General features: G+C 43.5%; 3 protein-coding genes across 5 annotated transcripts in view; 2 read left to right on the top strand and 1 right to left on the bottom strand.

The window, feature by feature from the left end:
* Positions 1-3,149, top strand: part of SLC4A8 (solute carrier family 4 member 8) — a 66,876-nt gene extending 63,727 nt beyond the window's left edge. For 2 of the 3 annotated variants that reach the window (XM_081844359.1, XM_081844360.1), the window contains exons 23-25: positions 1,185-1,300; positions 1,879-1,976; positions 2,864-3,149. In XM_081844359.1, the coding sequence (XP_081700485.1) occupies positions 1,185-1,300; positions 1,879-1,954 (192 nt within the window). In that variant the 3' untranslated portion in view covers positions 1,955-1,976; positions 2,864-3,149. Of the gene's footprint in view, positions 1-1,184; positions 1,301-1,878; positions 2,063-2,863 lie in introns of all 3 variants that reach the window. The other variant, XR_014151995.1, reaches the window with a different exon arrangement.
* The window catches only part of LOC309336282 (tigger transposable element-derived protein 1-like), a gene marked incomplete at its 3' end in the record, with an annotated part of 65,755 nt that overhangs the window by 32,639 nt on the left and 13,346 nt on the right, over positions 1-19,770 (top strand). The window lies entirely within an intron of this gene.
* Positions 13,380-19,675, bottom strand: LOC309334822 (exendin-3-like). Its single transcript, XM_081849411.1, has 6 exons — positions 19,618-19,675; positions 18,931-18,972; positions 18,237-18,345; positions 16,878-17,030; positions 15,687-15,740; positions 13,380-13,676 (listed from the first exon to the last, which is right to left on the bottom strand). Exons 3-6 carry the CDS (start codon positions 18,335-18,337, stop codon positions 13,667-13,669), a joined length of 318 nt encoding a protein of 105 aa, XP_081705537.1. The 5' UTR covers positions 18,338-18,345; positions 18,931-18,972; positions 19,618-19,675; the 3' UTR covers positions 13,380-13,666.

Raw genomic sequence — 19,770 nt, 5'->3', positions numbered from 1 at the left:
TCCCATAGGGGCAGGGCACACCATGGGGCCTCTGGAATCTGCCTGCCTCCTCCCACTCAGCCACCCTACAGCTGGGGGGGGGGGAGGCAGCAGGCGGACCGTTTGGGCAGTGCAAAGCCTGTGTGTACCCAAACCACCATGTCTCTCCCAGAAGAGATACGTGGCTTGGGTGGGCTGCAGACCCCACAGTGAGTGCCGCCCGGCATTTCATCAACTGTCCATCATCTCCATCTGCATGCAATTCTTATCAAAATACTGTAAGAGAGAATATTAAAGAAATGAATAAAGGAATAAAGAGAAAGGAAATGAGAAAGAAATAGATAAAAGGTCAAATGACTACCAGCTAGCCATCCCTCAGTTGTATATACAGTCATACCTTGGTTCCCCAATGCTTTGGGAGTCGAACGTTTTGGCTCCTGAACGCCGCAAACCCGGAAGTGAGTGTTCCAGTTTGCAAACGTTCTTTGGAAGCCAAATATCTGACTCAGCTTCTGCGGCTTCCAATTGAGTGGAGGATGCTCCTGCAGCCAATAGGAATCCGCGCCTTGGTTGTTGAACATTTTCAGAAGTCAAACGGACTTCCGGAACGGATTCCGTTCGACAACCAAGGTACGACTGTACAATAATTCTTCAAAGTGGTCAAATGTTCAATTTAAATTAATATCCAACTGTTTTGCCCTTTGCTAGGCAATGTTTTTCCAATCTTCAGGAACTTTGTTCTGTGTCACTTTTTCAGCCGTCCCAGATCCATCCAACTGACTCTCAGCTTGGCCAGGACCATGAGAGTCAATGCCTCACAGTTCCAGTTACGGTGCAAGGAATTTAAATGGGAGATGATCTGGCTGTGTACTGTAGCATTAGTAATTGTCCTTGAATTGTGGCCCGCACCCACCACACCCCCTTCCTCCACCCCTGGATCCATGCACACAGGCTTTCTTTGCACAATAAGGAACCTTGCAAAAAGTGGGGTCCCTGTGTACACACACACACACACACACACACACACACACACAACACACACTCACTCACTTTATATATTTGTATGCTTTGTTCACATGTTCAGAGGAATGCATAGAGACTAAGGCTTTGTTCACATTCCTGTTCACCGTGCGTTCTTATAAAATGTTACTTTTCGATGTGTTGTTTCTCAAATCAGCCTTACGCCAGTTTTATGTGTCAAACAGGAGTCTGAAGGGATGAAAGAATCTTCAGAAGAAACTGTAGTTCAAACGCCAAATTTTCTTACTGTACCAGGAGCTGGAACTCCACCACCAAAAATTCCCCAAAAAAATACCAACAGGTAAAAACACAAAACGGGTAAAAACACAAAATTGTGAAGTCAAAAAGAAAATATTAGCCTTTGGGAAGGTCATAAAATCAATACAAAGAGGGCATTCAATGGCACCAAATGAGTGATCAATGCTTGCTATAATTTTGGTGAATTCCAGATATCCAGAAATTGCATGTTTCCTCTTTTATTTTTATTTTTGAATATCTCTTATTTTGTGTTCTAGTGGCCTTTTACAATAGCAGGGATAGAAATTCAACTTAACAGTGCTGTGTTAATTAACATCTGTAGTGGGCAAGGAGACCATTGTCTCTATTCAGTCACAAATAAACAGAGCTGAACTTCTTGGTGAATTGCAATTCAGCAGTTTCACACTGGAGCTTCCCTTTGAAACTGACTTCTTCAAGAATCGCCACTTTTAGGATCAGTGGCAGAGAGTCTACCAGGACACTCTGCAACTGATCTAAAGATGGCCATACTTGTTAGTCTTTCAGGTACTACAAAACTCTTATCTTGACTTTCCATTATTTTGCAGTGCTTTTAATTTCACTGTCCTAAGAGTTAATCTCTAACTAAAATGCTTATTGCAGGCCTGATCCTTTAGAAATCAACATCACTGACGAAATGGCTAAAACAATTGTGTGGAAGAACATCGTGAATCAATAAATGCTCTAAATCAAGAGTAGAGGTATGGAGATTTTGCTGTACAGTGACCCTGGACCTGTACTTACCCATGCAATCTTCAAGCCAGCCAGCTAGAGTGGTTAATTTAAGGTACTGGTGAGAGCAGAGCATTAAACAATTTCACCCACACCCACATTCCACATTCACTAAGGTGGGCAGAACATAGCAGAGTGTGCATGCAGACACAAAACATTATGCCGTCTGGACTGTGGAAAGTCTATTGCAATGCTACACTTCGATTACAACAGTGGAGGAATCATTAGGTAGTGCTAGGAGCTCCCTGTCTGGTAGCCCATCTAATCTATTTTGCACTGTATTTATGTGTGCAAAGGATCCAAGCATTTGACAGTCACTGATAGGCAAACTGACACTGTTTCTCATGCTCTCGGACTTAGAGTCATAGATTCATAGAGCTGGAAGGGACCATGAGGATCATCTAGTCCAAGGTTTCCAAACTTGTATCTCCAGCTGCTTTGGGATTACAGTTCTCATCATCCGTGACCACTGGTCCTGTTAGCTACCCTCTGGCCCTCTGGCTTAAGCCAGGTAAACAAGGCTTTGGGAAGGAGGCATAAGGCTCTGGCAAGGTCCTAGAGCCCTCCCTCCTCCTTCCCAAAGCCTGGTAAACACTTGCCTGGCTTTGGGAAAAAGACAGGAAGACTCTAGAACCCTGTAAGAGCCCTCATGCCTCCTCCTTCAAGCCAGGCAAGTGCTTACTGGGTTTTGAGAAGGCACCCTCCTTGGTTGTGCACCCAGTGCCCCTGCGCCTCTTGTGTTACCCTAAATCATCTTGGATAGAAGAAGATGGAGCTTGGAGAAGACACCACATTGATTCCTACCTTCAGAATGTCCAGAATTAATATGTCTCTAATAGCATGTTTTGGTTCACAGCTTTGCCATTCATGCCCCTCTGTTTTGGATGAGGAGCAGCAGCACATGAAGATGACTCAGGGAAGAGCCGAGACATGCAGGCAAGGAAGAAAAATGCTTTTGCAATAGAAAAGGGTGCAAGCAAACAAACTGCCCCAGTACTTCCTTCACACAAGTAACTGGGTTCATATTAAAAAGCCATTCAGAAGTGTTTTGAATATCCTTTAGTGTGCTTCAGTGGGCATCCTAATTATCTTCAGACCAGCAAATCAAGACGCACATGAAACAATGAAAATTCAGTGTTAAAGCCTGTGTGTGTGTGTGTGTGTGTGTGTGTACATTTGCCGTGTTGCAGTTTCTTAGCTATAGAGAGACTGCTGTCTCTGCATACTTAAAGTCTCCCTCTTCAGTGTCTGTTTTTTTTAACCGTTTAAACTTTGAATGTACAACACCACCACTATGTTTGGATTATCTTTTTCATTCTTTGTATTTACTTATTCTTTGCAGAAATAGTTCAATTAGGGTTTGCCTGAGTTTCTACAGTGAATCACAGAAGCAACTGATAAGAGATTACTTATAAGAAAACGTGGGGCAGGGAATGGCCTTCTGAAATGTTCATTTTAGAAAAAATTAAGTCACATTATTTTAATTCCTTTGGTTGTTGTTTTTTTAGCTACTTTATGATGAAACCCTAATTCATCAGAACATTTACATGTTTCAGTCACAATATAGACATGGGCCAAACATTTCTGTGTTGTCTGTGTGTATGATCTTCATGGTCTAGGTAAAAGCAACCAAGCCATTGACCATAGCAATGTAAATGAGCTAGCAGGCTAGAGAAGGGCAATTGTGTCAACAGCTATTGATGTCACAGTCGGCACTCTCTTGACAAATCCCTGCAGCCCAATGTATTATGAGGGCAAAAGTGGACTGATATGGGGAGAACAGCAGTTGAGCCCAGAAATGTGATCAGAAATGTTGAGTTCAACAGTTGAGAACAAAACGACATCAAAAGTTTCCTTTGAGGTGATTGGGCCAGGAGTCTCAGTGCCTCAGTGCATGGAAACTTAGTTCATGATATTCTTCTGCCCCTTTGAAATTAATAACATCAGAGCTAATTGATCTGCAAGACAGAAATTTGGTTCTTGATTATTCTGTTTTCTATTATCGTTTGAGAACATTGGGGTTCCTTTTCAGGTCAAGAAGTGAACCTCCTCAAGTGTTAATTGGCCAAGAAATGATGGCTAGGGCTCCTGCTATTGCCCCAAGTAATGCTTGGCCATTTGAATTGATGCCATGATTTCAGGTGCCCCAAGGGCAGGTTTCAAGGAAGCCAACCAACCAGTTTGCTCCATTGGGGCCCTGTGCATTATCCACCACTGCAACTGGGAGGGAGACATAACTGTATTACAGAGCAGGGACTCACTTTGTTTCCTCGCCCATCCAATCTGGTGCTTTGACTATGTGGCAGGGGGGCTGATGGTAGCATAAGTAGTTTATGCTTCTAAAGCTGCTGGCACCTCAAAAGAATTGGTTGCATAGCATTTGACCATCCTGGGCCCCTCAAAATTCAGAGAAGTTAAAAAATTTAAACAGACAAGAAAGAGATGGGCATGGCCTGCTGACTTTTCAGAACAAATCAATAATATCTGTCCTGACTTCTGCTGCCTTTTTGTACCCAAGAGCCAGATTGTGTGTGTGTTGATTTCCTCATAAAGCAGTGCTCTGCAATGGCCAATCCATACTTTGTCAAAACCTTTGAGGGACAAGGCAGGGATGATAGGCCAGGAGAGTAGGTCAGGATTCTCTAACCTAGACAGAACACTGTTGTCTTTTCTCAAGTTCTTCCTGTAGGTTTGTCTATACCGAGTTCATTGATATTTTCAGAAGTTGGACATGTGTTTATTGAGGACACATTGGGAAAGAGGGTACTAAGATGGGAACAACAATACCACATGCTTAAAACTCATTTAAAGCTATTCCTCCCCAGTAGAAAACCCTGGAACAGAAGTTCTGTGATGGAGACTTAGCAGCGATTCTTGCTCCCAAGATTCTTTTGGAGGAAGCGATGGCAGTTTATACTGCAAACCTTTAGAAGTTTCATTCCACCTAGATCTAAGTGCAATTTAGATCTGTTACCCTTCCATGAAACTTAAGCCAAACGACATTGCTCATTTCTCCGATTCTCTCCTTATCAATATTCCTTCATCTCTTGGCTATGTGAAGAAAACCAGCATGGTGGAAAGAGTTGTGAGTGGTTTATTTTCCTTGTAGCCCAGCTGGATGGACAGGGTACAAATATTAAAACTATTATTATCAAGACCCAGAATGAAGACATGAGACTCAAGAACTGGACTGAAAAGAAGAGCACAACTTTTATTGATAGACAACATGATCGGCAATGAGCAAAAGTCCTCTCTCCTTATCCCCCTTTCAGAGTATGAGTTCTTGTGATAAGGTGAGAGCCAGAAGGTACTGTCTCCCGCAGTCTGCTTCCTTTGGGTGACAGTACCCTGGCTCAGATTCTTGTGCTGCATTGCTGGCCCTTTTATGGCACACAGAGGCAAGCAAGGGAGGAGCAAGCACTTACAGGTGAAACTCAGAAAATTAGAATATTGTGGAAAAGTTAATTTATTTCAGTAATTCAACTTAAAAGGTGAAACTAATATATGAGATAGACTCATGACATGCAAAGCAAGATATGTCAAGCCTTTATTTGTTATAACTGTGATATTATAGTGTACAGCTGATGAAAATCCCAAATTAACAATCTCAGAAAATTAGAATATTAAATGAAATCAGCAAAACAAAGACTGCAAATAGAGCAATATTGGACCTCTGAGAAGTAGAAGCATGCATATGTACTCAGTACTTGGTTTGGGCCCCTTTTGCATCAATTACTGCCTCAATGCGGCATGGCATGGATGTTATCAGGCTGTGGCATTGCTGAGGTGTTATGGAAGACCAGGATGCTTCAATAGCAGCCTTCAGCTCTTCTGCATCGCTTGGTCTCATGTCTCTCATCTTTCTCTTGGCAATGCCTCATAGATTCTCTATGGAGTTCAGGTCAGGTGAGTTTGCTGGCCAATCAAGCATAGTAATCCCATGGGCATTGAACCAGGTTTTGGTACTTTGGGCAGTGTGGGCAGGTGCCAAAGTCCTGCTGGAAAATGAAGTCAGCATCCCCATAAAGCTTGTCTGCGGAAGGAAGCATGAAGTGCTCCAAAATCTGGTAGACGGCTGCATTGACCCTGGACTTAATGAAGCACAGTGGACCAACACCAGCTGGTGACATGGTTCCCCAAATCTCTTTTCTGATGAGAGCAGTTTTTGCATCTCATTTGGAAACCAAGGACCCAGAGTCTGGAGGAAGAATGGGGAGGCACACAATGCTAGATGCTTGAAGTCCAGTGTGAAGTTTCCACAGTCTGTGTTGATTTGGGGAGCCATGTCATGAACTTTTCCATGATATTCTAATTTTCTGAGTTTCACCTGTACATACATACTTAAATCCCACTCCCCACTATTGACTGCCATCCGTGTCATCTGATCTGGCTCTGCATTGCAGTCTTGTGTTCCAAGGGTGTGAGCAAAGCCATCTCATTCACAAGCACACAAGGAGCTGTGGAGGGGTAGTCAAAGTGCTGGTATTGCCCTTTTCAATTGGCTGTAACTGTAGGGATCCCATGCTTCAAGTAAGCAGCTTTTAAGAATGGCAGGAGATCAAATGCACACATTTCATATCTGGACTTAATTCCGTATGCTGAGAGTGGTTTATGAGATTATACAACTTGAATAGAGGCGTATATTTCATGGGGGAAAGGGGGCAAGAGGTCTGCTAGTTGTCCTTGGGAACAGAGAGCATTAAATGCCCTGCAGGAATGGGCATGCTGAATTGGTCAAGGTAAACCTACCAATTCTTACCTGGGGGCAGGTTTGGGAGACAGGATGCAAGTCATTTGCAAGTCACTCTGAACCTTGGGGTGATTTTTTTCCCCTGGCGCAAAATTGAGATTGTTTTAAGATACTTCATTGGTGATAACATTTAGTATTAGGATTTGCTCGTTAGGATTTCATAAATTCTGTCCCCTGCCCAGGTAGCATTAGTGAGTAGAGCTAAGGCAAGTGGTAGCGAGATGATACCTGCCAGGTAAGGGGTTGAGCCAAAGCAGAGTTTGGTGAATTAGGAACATAAGTGTGATGGGATTTAGCTGGTCAGGGTAAAGCAGAGGCAGAAAATAGTGTGTAGCAGAATCAGGTTTCTCCTTTGTCACCGATGAAATATTGTTTTGGGCCACTGTTGCATTCCCATTTGCTTGGCCATTTCATTGAAGTCAGAGGAACTCCCAATAATTGTTAGGTTTAAGGTATTGGTGTCAGCGGCTTGAACTTAACTGGATTGCAGGTCAAATAATGGATGGAGCTATACCTACCAAGCACCACTTTATTGAAACACAGTTTTGAATTTCCTTTCTGACTTGAATTTCAAAATCTCCACCACTTGACCTGCCATGAAAGTTAAGCCGAGAAAAACCAGAGTATCTGCATTAATATTTGCATTCATTCTATTCATGGTTCTCCTTGTATGCCAAGAGACAAAACCCTTAAAGTGACAATTTCCATTTTCATGCCATGAATAATCAGCAGCTTTCCTTTCAATTCTACCCTAATCATCTCCTGCTTGTCTCTGCAAAAGGGCCTTGCAATATTTGCTTGGCAATCTTGATAGGAGGCCAAGATATTTAGCTTCTTTTGACCCTAGGGGCATCTATGGCTAAACAAAGGAAAGCAGCATGAACTTTGAGGTACCCCTACACTATCTGTAGGCCAAATCATAGAGTGCTGGATGGGCACCGAGTAGAAAGTGACAGAAACAATCTCATTTGGTCTAATGTAGAAAGGTGTTGCTGCATGATGGATCTGTGGAGCTATCGGGAGCCATAGTTCAGAGTGGTTGGAGTTATTCTGGACTAAAGAAAAGTGTGTGTGTGTGTGTGGGACCTGGACTTGAAGCAGGTCCCAGCTCCAAGAAGTGAAGACTTTTAACTAAGAGCGGTTGTCGATGGGAATTTAGGAAGGCAAGGAGAAAAACACGAAGCATAGCTGGGCGTAGCCTGGTGATTCTGCTTGCAAAAATTGAAATGTATAGGGTGGTATGCAACTAAGTTTTACTCAGAGTCACTGAAATTCATGAACATTACTAAGTTAGGTCCATTCATTTCAATGGGTGAGTAAAACTTTCTTGAATGCCACCCATTCAATTAAGTGGCCCTGCCAGTGGAGGCCCATGCAAGGACTTCTACTAGGATAATGCGGTTCAGAGAATTGCTCATGGGGGAGGACAAGGCTGGTTGTTCCATTGGGCAAGTAGATGGAGTTATCTGCTTAGTGCTACATTGAACTTCTCCTACAGCTTCCTAGCTCAAGGGTTGGGGAATTTGTCAAGATTTATATGAGTCTTAGAACATGAACTTTTGCAACCTGAGGCAGAATTGTGCAGAGTTTCCTTCCTTCCTTCCTTCCTTCCTTCCTTCCTTCCTTCCTTCCTTCCTGTGTGTGGATTTGGAGGGTAGTCAGCTGGCTAGGATTATTTGGTAGGAAAGAATCTTTGAGCACACTGGTGTTCCTTCCTAGCGCCATTCATAAGAGAAACCACAACCCAGTTGGGCCAACCTAAGCCTTTATCCCGAGCAAGCAGGAATTTTGACTTCATCCCAGTATTGATGGGAAGGAGGGAAATGGCTCATAGCTGACAGGGATTAGATGACAAATATTGTGGGGTGGGGCATAAGCTTGACTCCAGGTTCCACAGTATCTCCCAACAAGCTTGTTGTCTGAAAGGCTTTAGATAACAGAATCTGTGTTAAGGGTCTGTCTTCTTTGAAAATCGCAACCCACATGAAGTGCTTCATAATCCTTACTGAAGAAGGAGGGGAATCAAATAAAGAAAAGGTGCTGGCACATTTTTTCTAGCGTATTTCCTTCCTCCTATAATCGCTACATGTAGAAATAGAGAGATTATTTTCTTTTTAGAAATAAAAGAAAAAAAATATTTATTTTGTTGTAAGAGATGTAATTTCAAAAATAACACTCCATGTTGTAAATAAAATATGAAAATTGGAAGATTGACTCTGGCTACTTGTTTTGTGCACGACAAAAAGGGTTTTTGCTAAATTCACGTAGGAAACAAGTATTATTGACACGTACAGTTAGATGGCCAGAATATAAATAAATAAATCATCATTTTTATTTACCGTATATATTTGAGTATAAGCTGACTTTTTCAGCACATTTTTATGCTGAAAAAGCCCCTCTCAGCTTATACCCAAGTGAGGGTGCTTTCGGGCTGCTCCTTCCTCCTCCTCTGCCTTTGCTGCTGCTGTTGGCGGCGGCGGAGGAGGAATGAGCAGCCCGAAAGCAGCCCTTTCTTCCTCCAATGTTCTTCCTCTGCCGCTGCTGCCACCACCAGGTTTGTGGTGTGGTGAACCGGCTTATACTCGAGTCAATACGTTTTCCCAGTTTTTTGTGCTAAAATTAGGTGCCTCGGCTTATATTTGGGTCGGCTTATACTTGAGTATATACAGTACTATAGTATAGTTTTTGTTTGGTTCTATAGTAACAGGCATTGGTTTCTGCCTTGTAGTTTATGACTAAAATGTCACTGATGATGAAATTCTGACAATCAGGATTGTGCCTGTCATCTACATATTCGCCCAAAATAATAAGGAGAAATGTAAAATAAAAGCTGCCCTTATTTGTCTAAGCACTCTCTCTACAGTGTATTTTCAGAAGACAATGGTTTCTGTTGGAAAAGGATGTTGGATTTTTAAAGGCCTTTTCAAAACACTATCTGGAAATGGCTATATTAACACACAGTATATGCTCAATGTCTTTATTTTAATAAAGTATTTCAGTATTTTAAAGTTTCCCATAATACACCTCAGGATGCATAATCAAGACATCATAGATACAGTGGTACCTCGGGTTACATACGCTTTGGGTTACATACGCTTCAGGTTACAGACTCCGCTAACCCAGAAATAGTACCTTGGGTTAAAAACTTTTGCTTCAGGATGAGAACAGAAATTGTGCTCCAGTGGCGCGGCGGCAGCAGGAGACCCCATTAGCTAAAGTGGTGCTTTCACTGAAAAGGTGTGGTCTCTGGTAGAACCTGAGATCCAGGCATGCCCCTGTCAATCAAATACAGTGGTACCTCAGGTTAAGAACTTAATTCATTCTGGAGGTCCGTTCTTAACCTGAAACTGTTCTTAACCTGAAGCACCACTTTAGCTAATGAGGCCTCCTGCTGATGCCACGCCGCCACTGCACGATTTCTGCTCTCATCTTGAAGCCAAGTTCTGAACCTGAGGTAATATTTCTGGGTTAGCGGAGTCTGAAGACAGCATCTGTAACCCGAGGTACCACTGTATAGTCTTTCACACTTACTCCATCGCATCACAAAGGGAAGTATTTACAGAATTTACAGTTCCCTGGTCCCTGAGCAGGAGGAGGACTTTCAGAGCATGCCTGTGCAACTTGTGACCTACCAAGCCCGATGTACTCCCAGCAGCCACGTGTGGCACCCTGCTAGATGCATCCATCCTTTCCTGTTTGTGCAGTCTCAGGCCACCAGTAAAAACAGGGAGTTTATTGAACCCCAGCAGGCCACTGTGCATGACAGGTGGGTTGTCACTTAGTGAGTCACCAGTTGCGGAAGCCTCTTCCAGGTTAATTAGTGCAAAGCCGAAGGATGCAATGTTGCATTATGTATCCCATATGAATATTGAGGAAAGTGATGCAATTGGATTCGTAGCAAAGATGTCTTAACAGGAAATCGAGAACTTTGCCAGGAGTGATGTCATCACAATCCTTTCAGATTTAGTTGGGAGTGCAGTAAGCATATCGCAAGAACTACCAGAGGCCAGATTCTGTGTGAAACAGGAAACATCTTGAGACATAGATAATAAGCAGATGCTAGAGGCCAGGCTGGCCTGTCTTCACCTATTTTTGTCAGCATCCCTCTTTGCTTCTGGCTGAAATTGCTCCTTGCAGCTGTTTCCTTCTCTTTCCCTTTCCCTTTTGGTATGCTCTGAGCCTGCGTAACTATCCTCTCCCCCCTTATGAAACTCCTGAGCACCTCAATGCTGAAAGGAGGCACTGCTCTTTTAAAAATATATGGGGACCCCCACTGCAGCTCAAGACCAACTTCCATTGAACTTCGCAAATGAAGTAGATGTGCACCGGGCTTCGTATGAATGTATAATCCACAGCAGCCATCCCTGACTCGATACATTCCAGATGTTTTGGACCATAACACAGGATGGTCATGCTAGCTGGGGCTGATGGAAGCTGCAGTACAAAATGTCACATTGCTTAGAAGCAAGTCCCACATATTTCAATGTACCATATTTTTCGCTCTATAAGACACACTTTCCCCCTCCTAAAAAGTAAGGGGGAATGTGTGTGCATCTTATGGAGCGAATGCAGGCTTCATGGGCTATTCCAGAAGCCAGAACAGCAAGAGGCTGGAGCGCTGCACAGCGCTCCCTCTCGTTGTTCTAGCTTTGCTGTGCGAAGCCTCCGCAGGGGAGCCTTCATCCCGCTGCCCTGCGGAGGCTTCGCACAGCTATCCCTGGCTTTTGTGTGAGGTGGGGGAAGGGACAGAGCGCACAACTCTGTCCCTTCCCCCACCTCCCACAAAAGCCCCCAAGAGCCATGCTCGCTTTAAAGAGCGCATGGCTCTTGCAGGAGGTTGGGGGAAAGCCAGGAGGCTTGGTTTTGCTGAAGCCAGGAGAGCAAAGCGAGATCAGTGTGCACCGATCCTGCTTGCTCTCCTGGCTTCAGGGATAGCCCCACAAAGCCTCCTGAGCAAAGAGGGAGGAGCTTTCCCTCTTTGCTCAGGAAGCTTCTTATTTCTTGTTTTCCTCCCCTAAAAACTAGGTGCGTCTTATGGTCGGGTCCATCTTATAGAGTGAAAAATATGGTAAGTGTGCATAGCTTATAACTAAGAGAGTTCTGGATTCAGCTGTACCCTCGATTCAAGCCCTCAGAAGTGAAAGCCCTTGCCTTCTGTTGTTGCTCATTGGTGAGATATATGCATTCTGCATATGCTGGAAGGCACTCTCGTCTCTGATATTCTTTCAAATGTCCCAGGGTGGAAACCCAGCACAAGAAAGAGGCCTTATGTCCCCTGGAGAAGCCTTTATACATGAAGAAGCATGCAAGGCTGGAAGATAGTCTGCACAGGTGAGTGGGGCTGTGCCCCACCAAATGCAGTCTGCCCTCTTCCACCCCCCACTTCTCTGCCGTCTTATCTATAGCCAGTCCAAGTGTGGCACTCACAGCTTGCCAGTTCCCACCTCCCTTGTCTCAATATTATCCCTTGTATAATTCAGCAGGGAGGAAGATGGAGACAATATGGGAATTCATGTCATGAGCTGCCAGGACGATGCAGAGGAGGAAATGGTTCCCGCTGCTGGGTGTAGCAACAACTGGTACACATGAATGAATGAATCTTTATTTGCATCAGCCACCAGCCATAGCAATGAAACAAACAAAATGCAGTATACAGAGGTTAAAGGTAAAAAGTCAATTATATAAAATACATTGGGGGGGGGGTTGGATCAATAGTCAAATAATGGAGCTTATTCTAATTGCCCTGACTTTGCTGTCACCTGCTCATCTTGATCTGCCAAGAGAAAGGACACTGTAACAGTGGTTGGGCGACCTGGAATGGAGGGGTGATCACCTCACTCTTCAAATCTTTATAAAGAGTGCAAGCCAGAAGGACACGAGCTACCGATTCAGTACTGCCATCTCCACTGGTACACATTAGAACAAACTGCAGATGGAGGAGGAAGAGGTGGGGGAGCGTAGAAAGTACTCACAGGGTGTCAGAGGATGGCAAGGGGATCAGTGCACAGGCACCAGAGAAGCAGGACCCATTACCAGAGCTGGAGGTGTCCCCATCTCCACAAACGCAGCAGGCTCTGAGGCATAGGGAGGAATGGGAGGAACACTCTAGGAAGCGGAGACAGGCAAGGGCACACAGCCCAGCTCACTAACTGGCCAGGTGGGGCTGGCTGGATCTGGAAGGAGGTGTCTGATTGCTCAACTGGATTAGTCACAGGACAGGTGAGGGTCAAGCCCAGATGCTGCTATCAATATGCAAAGTCCCATAGGGAAGCAGAGCTGACGTTCTGTGCCTGCACAGCTTCCCATTTTGATGGACCTTGGCTTGGGTATCCTAGGCGATGAGTAGCTAGCAATCATTTAAATCTTTCATCAGCAATTATGCTGCTGCTGCATTCCTTTAACTTGGAGTTGTAGACTGTTGGAACTATTAGAGCAGTGTTTCCCAACCTTGGGCCTCCAGCTGTTTTTGAACTACAATTCCCATCATCCCTGACCACTGGTCTTGCTAGCTAGGGATGATGGGAGTTGTAGTCCAAAAACAGCTGGAGGCCCAAGGTTGGGAAACACTGTATTAGAGGCCAGACTGTTTAGAATCCACATCTTATTAACAACAGAACCTTTACATTGGTGCGTTTTGCCCCATAAATCCCAACTTTAACATCAAACACCTCCAAGGAACACAGGGGAAATCAAAAGAAAGAGGCTGGAAGAAACCACTTTTAATGTGACATTATTTAGTGCAGGCAGCTTTAGCAGCAAGTTTCATAAGTGCCTGTAGCTCACCAACTTGGAAACAATGAAGAGTTAAAGAATGATGGTAAGACCATGTCGAGCAAAAGACTCCTGTGTTGGCTGAAGCTGGACATCAAAGCAGGGGAACTTGGGATTCTTGTATTTTGAGTTTTCCTTTTACGCATATCTGTAAAAGTGATAGATCATGGAATAAGGAGATGAACTGAGTTCAGGTCAGAAGGAATTTAGGGGCCTGAGCCAATTATGGGTGGGGGCTGCACACCTCCCGCCTTCAGAAAAATAGTTTTGAACTACCGTATTTTTCACTCTATAAGACACACTTTTCCACTCCTAAAAGGTAAGGGGAAATGTGTATGAGTCTTATGCAGTGAATGCAGGCGAGAGGCTCTGCTCAGCACTCCCTTTAAAGAGCCACATGGAGCGTGTGTCCAGCTCTTTGGGGCTTTTAAAGAGAGTGCGGCTCTTTGGGGGCACAGGTCAAATCTGTGTCCAGGGCAGCTGTTTACCAGCTCCATCTGGTACGTAGGCTGAGACCCTATCTGCCTGCGGACTGTCTCGCCAGAGTGGTGCATGCTTTGGTTATCTCCCGCTTGGACTACTGCAGTGCACTTTATGTTGGGCTACCTTTGAAAGTGACTCAGAAACTACAACTAATCCAGAATGCGGCAGCTAGACTGGTGACTGGGGGCGGCTGCCGAGACCATATAAGACCGGTCTTGAAAGACCTACATTGGCTCCCAGTACGTTTTCGAGCACAATTCAAAGTGTTGGTGCTGACCTTTAAAGCCCTAAACGGCCTCGGTCCAGGATACCTGAAGGAGCGTCTCCACCCCCATCATTCTGCCCGGATGCTGAGGTCCAGCGCCGAGGGCCTTCTGGCGGTTCCCTCATTGCGAGAAGCAAAGCTACAGGGAACCAGGCAGAGGGCCTTCTCGGTAGTGGCACCCGCCCTGTGGAACGCCCTTCCAGCAGATGTCAAAGCGATAAACAACTACCTGACATTCAGAAGACATCTTAAGGCAGCCCTGTTCAGGGAAGTTTTTAACGTGTGATTTTACTGTATTTTTGGTTTCTATGGAAGCCACCCAGAGTGGCTGGGGAGGCCCAGCCAGATGGGCGGGGTATAAATAATAAATTATTATTATTATTATTATTGGGGGAACCTTAGCCCTGTGCAGCCTCTCCCAGGCAGGGGGATGAAGGCTCCCCCTGCCCGGGAGAGGCTGCGTGCGGCTATCCCATAAGCCAGGACAGCCAGCAGGATCGCTGCTCTGCAATCCCACTGGCTGTCCTGGCTTCTGGGATTCAGATTTTTTTTTCTTGTTTTCCTCTTCCAAAAACTAGGTGCGTCTTATGCTCTGGTGCGTCTTATAGATCAAAAAATACACTATATCCTATTTTCTGTAAGAAGCTCAAGTAAGAACAGCCCTATGAGGTAGGTTGGGTGGAAAGACAGTGACTGTCCTAAGATTATTTAATGAACTCATACAATCCAATACAGTAAGACTGCAACTTAAACAGGGGTTATGTTCTGGGGATCACGTCTAAAGCCAAAACACACTGGGTTCAAGGGTGGGTGGGACTGTCATTTTTCCTGGAACCATGCTCCCTTTAATTTTTTTTTGCCATGCATGCAAAGCTGAATGTGCATGAATTAAATGTGTGTGAGTTGTGGGCTTACTGTGTTTGAAGTGGCATCTGTGTGACTGGTAAAATCACTTGTAGAGTTGTACCTTGGAAGCTGAATGGAATCTGTTCCAGTAGTTGGTTCAACTTCCAAGGCGCGGCTTCCAGTTGGCTGCAGAAGCTTCCTGCAGCCAGTCGGAAGCTGTGGAAGCCCTGACGGACATTCAGCTTCCAAAAGAACATTTGCAAACCAGAACACTCACTTCTGGGTTTGCAGCGTTTGGGACCCAAAACGATTGACTGCTAAGGCGTTCGTCAACCAAGGTATGGCTGTATTTCATAGTGTATGATTTTTCCAGACATGCAGATAGGGAAGTATTTACTATTACACAAGGATTTGAACCAGTCAAATGTGACCACTTCTAGTGCATGGCACTGGCTTCTCCTTCTCTTTCCAGAAATAGGGAAAGTCAGAACCCTTGAAGCTTATCTGTCTTGAGGATGTGAGTCATACGGTAACAGTTCTCTTTTCAAATGCAGTAAGACTTACCTGAATGAGAGAAAGCCAGGTGGGTAACTTTCCTTGATGAACCTCTTTTTATAGCTGTGAATAGGAATAAGGCAACAGTTATGAAAACAACAGTAACAGTGTAAGCCTGTGCATAACTACTTAGAAAGAACTCTGAATTCAATAGGAACTGTTCCTAGGTAAGACACAGGGAAACTTTGGCCCTCCAGATGTAACTGGACTACAACTCCCATAATCCTTGACCATTGGCCATACTGGCTGGTACTAAGTGTGGAGTTGAAATCCTATAACATTTGAAGGACTGTGTGTTCCCCACCCCTGTTGCAAAGGACTGGAGCCTAACAGAGCCAAACCAATCTCAAATCACCAAACATCTAAAAGTAGGTGGAAATAACCTTTGACCATCCAGATGTTGCTGAACTACAACTCCCATCAGTCCCAGAAAGCATGGGATGAAGGGAGTTGTAGTCCAGCAACAAAAGTTCCCTACCACTGATCTAAAGCCTGACTTTCCTGCAGCTATTTTACCGTAATTAGACCAGCTAGATAAATAACCCCATTGCGGATTGTTCCTGAATTGGGAATAATTATCAATCAAGCTGTAGTAGTATTGACGAGGATATTAATAGCAATAATAACAACAACAAATGAACCTTTTACATTTCAACCAGTAGATTATTTAATTCAATTTTGCTAAATTGAGGCCCAAACAATGAAGAGTATGGTAAAATAAATGGGTTTAGGATTAAGAGTGCCCTCATTTATTTGATTCTGGAGTGTTACCATACTGAGGTTGAAAAATCAACTTCCCTTCTAATCATGGTTGCAAGCTTTTGCTTATTCAATTATAAGTTGTTGTGTTTTCTTTTTTCTTTTAAAAAAAGTTATTAAAACATTTCCTATCTACTTTTCCCTATTCTCTAATCCCAAAGCAGGGCATAATTTAAAAGCACAAAACATAATAAAGCAGAATAAAACCTTTAAACAATAAACTATAATCACTGTTTTGCTGTAGTCAAACAACTGGGACTCTGAAACCTATGCTGATCTACTGCAGAAAGCAAAGAACTGTCTTGTGTCTGCCTGCTCTTGCATAAGAAAGTATTTTTATAGTTATGCAGGAATCACCTTGGTTTTGATTCTTCTTTGTCTTTGTGCTGGCCCTGTTGCCTTTACTCTGATTGGAAAACTGATTTGCAGTCTACCACATACCTGTACTGTTTGGCATTGATGAGCCAGTGTACAAAATCCTTGGCCTTCATTTTGTCCAAATATTGAGTAAAATCACTGGTAAAGGTGCCTTCAGAATGTCTTTTGACATTAGATGTAAAGCTATGGGCACTTTCTGTTTCATAAGACTGCCACCTGTATCCGAAATCAAGAATGGAGAGAATTATACATCCTTTTTTTAACCAGGCATAGGCAAACTCGGCCCTCCCTCCAGATATTTTGGGACTACAACTCCCATCATCCCTAGCTAACAGGGCCCGTGGTTAGGGATGATGGGAGTTGTAGTCCCAAAACATCTGGAGCGCTGAGTTTGCCTATGCCTGCTTTTAACCATAGTAAGAGTATCTTCATAGCACATCACACCTTATCAAAAAATTAAATTTTACACAGAGTAAAACCTACTGAAATTAATGAACAGGACTAAGTTAGGTCCTTTAATTTCAAGAGGTCCACTCTGAGTAACACCCATCATGTTTTTTAAAACACTGGCCACCACAAGCCCTGCACAGCAGATGTCACGTGACAAGAGAACACATATTTTTGGGGTGGTAATAGTCATGCCTGCTGGCCACACCCCAACTTATTCATGACCAGTAGGTCTTGTGAACACACCTGTTATACCTACCTACAAACAGTACCTGTGTTGGCCAGTTGCACGACTCTGCTGTTTGTAAGGATTGTGCATCCACAATCTATGTATGTTACATTTGAGTCTGCAGAACAGTCTGCACACAATTTAAACTGAATGTGCACAAGCTGCATGGGTTCAGACTGGGGCATGAGCTTGACCTCCATATGCATACCCTGAACTTATTTCCACAAATAAGGCTCCCATGCAGATTACAAAGGGCACCAACGTGTACCATCTTCTTGTGTTTTAAGTAAACGCACAGTTTATATACACCGTATTTTTCCGTCTATAAGATGCTCCCATGTATAAGACACCCCCTATTTTTGGGAACTCAGATTTAAGATAATGGAGGGAGACACTATCGTGTATAAGATGCCCCCTAATTTTTGACATTATTTTTTAGGGGAAAAACCTAGTCTTATACACAGAAAAATACGGTATATAATATGTAGTAATAGATATTTCAGCTGGCATACATTCCAAAATTCTGCTTTAACTGGGTGTGGACAGAGGTTGCCAGTTAATCTCATATTTTCTTAAACTGACCGTCCTATTTCCTCCATTACAGGATTGGGGAAAGGGTTCAAATTTCTAGGAGTCAGTGTGACAGTGCTGAAAATATATTCTGAAGATTTTCACAAGGATTCATCAAGTATCTGCGTCCCTGTGATTCAACTCCATTCTGTCAATCATTCTTAAATGTTTCTTACCTGGACTCATCAGTCGAATCTTTCAGGACCATTTGCCAGCTAACGGGGAGAAAAGCTGCAACAACCAGCCCACAAAGGCAAAGCCACTGTGTGTTCTTCATCAGGTCTTCTGCACCAAAACAAGCAAATAAATGAACCAGAAATCGGATCATTGTTGTTGAAAGTTACATTTACCTACCAGTTTAGGAGATGACACATTGATGCGTTTTTAAGGGTTTCATGTATTTCAAAGGAAAGGATGACCCCCCCCAGACTCTTAAAATGAGTTTGTAAACATCCAAATCATGATTCTATGCTGCATTTAATGTTAGCCATACTCAGAATAGTAGATCGATAGGAATTATTATTTTTTCATATTTATTTATTTAGCATATGTGACTAACTTAAGTCTATAAATTTCAATGGGTCTGCTCTGAATAGAACTTATCTGGCCACAGCCTTCTGATTTTGAACGTTTGAACTTGCAGTTGGCACACACCAGCTAAGCTAAAGAAGCTGATGTGGAGTTGATTTCATGCTGTTCAGTCAAATGAGGCTGACATAGCAATCCCAAACTCATGGAGACAGAGGAGTCCTTCCTCTCTAGATCATGAAAGTGGTATGAGAGAGAGAGAGAGAGAGAGAGAGAGAGAGAGAGAGAGGGAGGGAGGGGGAGAGGGGGGGGCATCATTGTCCATGCTGTGCAGAGACTCACCTTATTGCCTTCGTTCACAAGTTTTTGTAATTCTTCAGAAACCTGATTGGAGAAAACAGGCTTTTATATAATAAAAAAAAGGGGGGGAGTTTTCAAAAACATGTTTTACAGTATGAGGTGCTGCATATTGCCTCGATCTCTTTGGAAAGGAGTCTAACAAATCCAGCAAGTAAGCATAATGAGAAAATGTATGTGTACACTGTGTAAATTGTGGCTCTGTCGTTCCACCTTCAGTGCTCTTAAAAGCTGTTCACTTGTTCCTCCAGCCTTACTTGCAGCTAAGCACGCTTAAGACCACAGCATCCATTTCAGTGCTTAGTGAGTTTGTTATTTGTATGTGTGCCTTTTTCATTTTAGTGGAACTTATTGATGCGTGCTTTTGCAAGCTATTCCCAGCCAAAGTGGCAACTATACAATGACATTTCAGAAATGCCTTGCTTTCCCCAATCTATTTCCTTTAAAAGAATGGCTGTTTGCACCTAGGATGATGTCTCACTTTGGATAAACTGAAAGCAATCACATTCCTTCATGCCTTAGCTTAGAAAACCCGATATCTGCCTTTCCCCCCACTACTTTGAATGTAATAGAGACTTCATACCCCTCTGTCATTAGTTAATGCCTCATTTAAAGTGCTATAGATTAAGTCTTATACAGACGGATGGTGCTGCTGAAGAGAATATTGCTTACCTTCTGAAAGACGCAAGATTTTCTTTAAATCCCAAGTCCTTTCTCTTTGTGAGCTGATTTTGTGGCTTAATGCTATTCCTTACCAGGGTTTTTAAGCTTGTTAGTGGAATGCTAAAAGATGACAGGTAGGTCATTGGTGTTCATGATTTTGGT

This window comes from Podarcis erhardii, assembly GCF_964252035.2.
Source record: "Podarcis erhardii genome assembly, chromosome: 2".
Taxonomy (NCBI): Eukaryota; Metazoa; Chordata; class Lepidosauria; order Squamata; family Lacertidae; genus Podarcis; species Podarcis erhardii.
This window is presented reverse-complemented; position numbering and strand designations above follow the sequence as displayed.

Bases quoted from the DNA above. Each gene is read 5' to 3' on its own strand.
- LOC309334822 (XM_081849411.1), bottom strand. From the start codon at position 18,337: ATGAAGAACACACAGTGGCTTTGCCTTTGTGGGCTGGTTGTTGCAGCT. The intron at 17,031-18,236 runs GTAAGAAACATT...TTTCGGATACAG, and splicing joins GATTCGACTGATGAGTCCAG to GTGGCAGTCTTATGAAACAG. The intron at 15,741-16,877 runs GTATGTGGTAGA...TCCTATTCACAG, and splicing joins ATCAATGCCAAACAGTACAG to CTATAAAAAGAGGTTCATCA.